This window comes from Prunus dulcis, chromosome 8, assembly GCF_902201215.1.
Source record: "Prunus dulcis chromosome 8, ALMONDv2, whole genome shotgun sequence".
NCBI lineage: Eukaryota > Viridiplantae > Streptophyta > Magnoliopsida > Rosales > Rosaceae > Prunus > Prunus dulcis.
This window is the reverse complement of record NC_047657.1, coordinates 147,970-152,354: the sequence shown is the minus strand read 5'-3', so window position 1 is coordinate 152,354 and position 4,385 is coordinate 147,970. Positions and strand designations below refer to the sequence as shown.

The 4,385-nt window shown below is 43.0% G+C and overlaps 1 protein-coding gene across 1 annotated transcript; it reads right to left on the bottom strand.

The window, feature by feature from the left end:
- Positions 1–276: 276 nt before the first annotated feature.
- LOC117638184 lies at positions 277–1,844 on the bottom strand. The gene is made up of 4 exons (XM_034373314.1): positions 1,791–1,844; positions 1,622–1,714; positions 1,399–1,506; positions 277–1,052 (listed from the first exon to the last, which is right to left on the bottom strand). Exon 4 carries the CDS (start codon positions 1,044–1,046, stop codon positions 498–500), a length of 549 nt encoding a protein of 182 aa, XP_034229205.1. The 5' UTR covers positions 1,047–1,052; positions 1,399–1,506; positions 1,622–1,714; positions 1,791–1,844; the 3' UTR covers positions 277–497.
- Between the last annotated feature and the right edge of the window lie 2,541 nt (positions 1,845–4,385).

Genomic DNA, 4,385 nt, shown 5'->3' with positions numbered 1-4,385 from the left:
TACTAACAAAACAAATAGCCACTATTAAGCAAGCTTTTGTCAGGATTATTATTTTAGGACGGAGTACTAGTGGCAAAGATTTGTCAGTATTGTTTTCAACCGAAAAAAAAAATTCAGTCAATTTGCTTCTGAGCTGATGCGCCTTTAGATATCCTTTTCTAAAATGTCTTTTGTTTTCGAATATAATGGACGTTTTTCTTTAATGAAAATTTAATGGATTCTGAAAATGTAATAACAATTATAAATACTCATAGATTGAACCATTCAACCCCCATCCTTATAAATATAAACTACCAATGTCGATTACAATAGCCAAATATTACAAAGTCTGCCTACATCAGTAGAGTTCAAAAACTTTAGGTGCCCTTACTATACAAAAGTATGCAATTCCAAATATTCAACAAATACACTACAAAAGCATGCATACCCCAATAGGGTCCAAAATACAACGTCAGCAACTATATATACCAAAAATGCATAACACTAAGTAATTGCATCTATTCAAGTCCATGAGTACCTTGATCTGATTCTAAAAAGTCTGTCGCACTTGGGTATGCATCCCCCCTCAGCAATCCAGTTAACCCACCAGTAGGAGTAACTGACCTGGCTTGATAAGGCATTTGATGGAACATCTGCGGCGAGTAATACGACATATGGAATGGGTTTGGCAGCTGCTGGTGCAATGGATGATGCGAAGCTGACGAGCGCGATAACATCTGCCTCATTTCCTCAATCTCTTGCTGGTTATGCTTCAACAACTCCTCCATCGCCTTCAATTCAGAACGCCAATGATCCTGGTCATGTTTGTACCTTTCTTGTAACTCTACATACTGTGACTCAAGGTGAACATAGTCGTGCCCTCGCAATCGGTTGGATGACCCTGCTTTCATTTGAATCCAAGGCACCTGATGGGGTTTCACCCCAAGTCCTTCACCACGAACACTATTATTTGTCTCAGGACCCATTGCCTCAACATAAGCCCTTCTTCGCGTCTCTAAATTATCAGGACATTCATCTTCAACCAATTCCTTCAACTTTTCCTGCATTTCAGCCTAACAAAAACGAAATATATATCCTTCTCCATCAAATTATGGTCATCATAGAACTAGCCCAATAAACTCTACAATGATGAAATGCATTATGTAATAAAAATTTAGGCCAATTAGTCTTCTGGACCTCTACTGCTTTGTTCTTCATATGCTTAAACAAATAAAAGAACATAAAGAATGGTGAACAAGAAAAAAAAACTACCTCCAAACAACTTTCCATATGCTTTAAAAAAAAAAAAAAAAAAGTCAACCAAAACAAAATAAGAGAAACATCCTGGATTATGGCTAACAATTCCTCATGAAAATGAACTTATATATAATTATTCCAATATATAGTCCATATGCTTACATATTTCTGCTCAGCCACCAAGTTAACCCATGATCGATCTTCGTCACGCCGTGTATGCTTATCTTGGAAAAACCAAATAGGATCGGGGTCTTCACCATGTTTCTTATTCTTAGCATGCAATCAATAAAATAAAATAAGATAATCAATTAGCTAACACAACCTCATATGCTCAATATTTAAATATAGTAAAGAGTAAACATTCAAGTGCATCATCAAAACTTACATATTGTGCTTTGCTGCGAGCATAAGACTTTGTCCCAGATGTGTGATTTAATGTTTGTTTACTCCGATTTTCAGCATTTCTTTTAGCTTGCTCCTTTTATTAGCAAAAACAAAACATACTTAATCATTGCACATATTATATATACTGAATGTTGTGTAATAATACGTACTGCAATCTCATCTTTTTCCCAATGTTCAACCAACACCCTCCATTGATCTGGGTCTACACGATGGGACTAATTCACTGTATGCGATTGACAATGTAGACATCGAGATGCTCTGTCCCGACTCACCCCCTATGGAAAGGGGAACTGAAGAGCAGGTAAACGGAGAGGATGAAGCAGAGGTGGACACAGTAGACGAGATGATGACACATGTCATGGTACAGGCAGATGGAGTTGATGAAGGCGTAGCTGGTCAGGTGGATGCCGAAGAGGCTGCAGCTTAAAAGTCTTCTGCTGGCGTCTCAAAGTAGATGAAGACTCTTTTTTGTTTCTTTTCAGCTTTTGTAGTTTGCTTTTTTGTTTAGAATAACTGGTCTTATTTGACCATCTTCTTTTTGTTGAACTTGGCAGGTTGGTCTGTTTGTTATGGAAATTTCAGTTACATTTTCCAACTTTAATTTGCATATTTAACTTGTGAACTGCTTGAGTAACCAGCCTATGGTTTGATTGCACGTCCTCCTTGTGAGTACCAGGGTCCTCCTTGAAGGACTCTGGGCATGCACTGCATATCCCATAGGATGATTCCCCTTAGGAAGTTGGCGAGCATTAGGGTCCCCTTTGAGGGACTCCGGGTGTGTTATGCACATCCCGTAGAATGATTCCCCTTAGGAAGTTGGCGAGCACCAGGGTCCCCCTTGAGGGACTCCGGGTGTGTTCTGCACATCCCGTAGGATGCCTTAGTCGTCGCCCTGCGTCTCCCGTAGGACGCTGCTTATGGGCAACTACATGATTATCCTGCCTCCCTTAGGAAACGGTTAGGAACCTGGATATTTCCCGCAAGAAGCATGGAGACCTCCTTTTAAGAAATTCTTGGCGCACCTTGCGTCTCCCTTAGGACGCTTTTTTAGCGGGCTGCGTCTCCAAATGGATGTTTTTAGTCGTCACCCTGCGTCTACCTTAGGACACTCATTATGGGCAACTGTGTGACTATCCTGCCTCCCTTAGGAAAAGGATAGGAACCTGAATATTTCCCGCAGGAAGCATGGCGACCCCCTTTTAAGAAACTCCTGGCGCACCCTGCGTCTCCCTTAGGACGCTTTTTTAGCTGGCTGCGTCTCCAAACGGACACTTTTAGTCATCGCCCTGCGTCTCCTTAGGACGCTCTTTATGGGCAACTGTGTGATTATCCTGCCTCCCTTAGAAAACGGATAGGAATCTGAATATCTCCCTTAGGAAATTCCTGGCGCACCCTGCGTCTCCCGAAGGACGCTTTTTTAGCGGGCTGCGTCTCCAAATGGAAGCTTTTAGTCGTCGCCTTGCATCTCCCTTAGGACGCTCTTTATGGGCAACTGTGTGACTATCCTGCCTCCCTTAAGAAACAAATAGGAACCTAGACATCTCCCTTAGGAAATTCTTGGCGTACCCTGCATCTCTCGAAGGACGCTGCTTATGGGCAAATGTTGTGTTTCGTGGGTAGATAAGACATTTTGAAATGATAAACTGAACTTATATTGATATTCATAAGATTACAGTCCTTTATTCGAAAATGGAGATAACTTGGTACAAAAACTTAGAACTTCTAGCAGTCAGGAGGAAGGCCTACGGATAATACTTTCGAAGATGGTGAGCATTCCATTGTCGTGGTATTTCCTTCCCCTCCGTAGTGTAGAGTGTGTAGCTTCCTCTGCCCCCGGACCGGCTGATCACCTAAGGGCCCTCCCAGTTAGGATTCATCTTTTTTGACCCTTGCCTTAGTGCAATAATGAAAGCCTTTCTTAGCACGAGGTCGTTTAGTTGAAATCGTCTGACCTTAGCTCTTTTGTCGTGGTAAGACTTCAACTTCTGCTGATAGGAGGTGATCCGGATAACGGTTTTCTCACGCTCGCCCTCAAGTAAGTCGAGGTTGAGCCTCATCTGCTTGGAGTTTTGATCAACACTGCCCACTTCCAGACTTATGGAGGGGACAGTGATGTGAGGTGGTATGATCGCTTTTGTTCCATAGGCGAGGAAGAATGGGGTTTCACCAGTCGATCTTCATTTAGGGGTACGATAAGCCCATAGTACTCCGGGGAGTTCATCCACCCATTTTCCTTCGGCGCCTTCCAGCCTTTTCTTCAAGCAGTCCAATATGACTTTGTTAGATGCCTCGGCTTGTCCATTTCCTTGTGGATACCTCGGGGTAGACAAGTGTTGCTTGATCTTGTATTTCGCAAAAAAGGCGGTGATCTGCTTGCCAATGAACTGTGAGCCATTGTCGGTAACCAGCGACTGTGGGCAGCCAAACCGGCATATGATGTTTCTCCAGATGAATCGCTCCACATCGGCTTCTTTAGTAGAGGATAGAGCTTCGGCCTCGATCCATTTAGTAAAGTAGTCGGTGGCGACGATCATCATTTCTTTCTTGGCGGGCGCTGGTGGCAGGGGACCCACTAGGTCGATGGCCCATTGCATAAACGGCCATGGACTGTTTTGCGGATGATAGACTTCGGCAGGCAAGTTAGGGATTGGCTTGTATCGCTGACAGCGATCACACTTCTTGACATATTCAGCAGAGCCGTTACGCATGGTAGGCCAGAAGTAGCCTATGTTTAGAGCTTTCTA

What these genes read in the sequence shown, in the direction of transcription:
- LOC117638184 (XM_034373314.1), bottom strand. Translation starts at nt 1,046, where the DNA reads ATGCAGGAAAAGTTGAAGGAATTGGTTGAAGATGAATGTCCTGATAAT.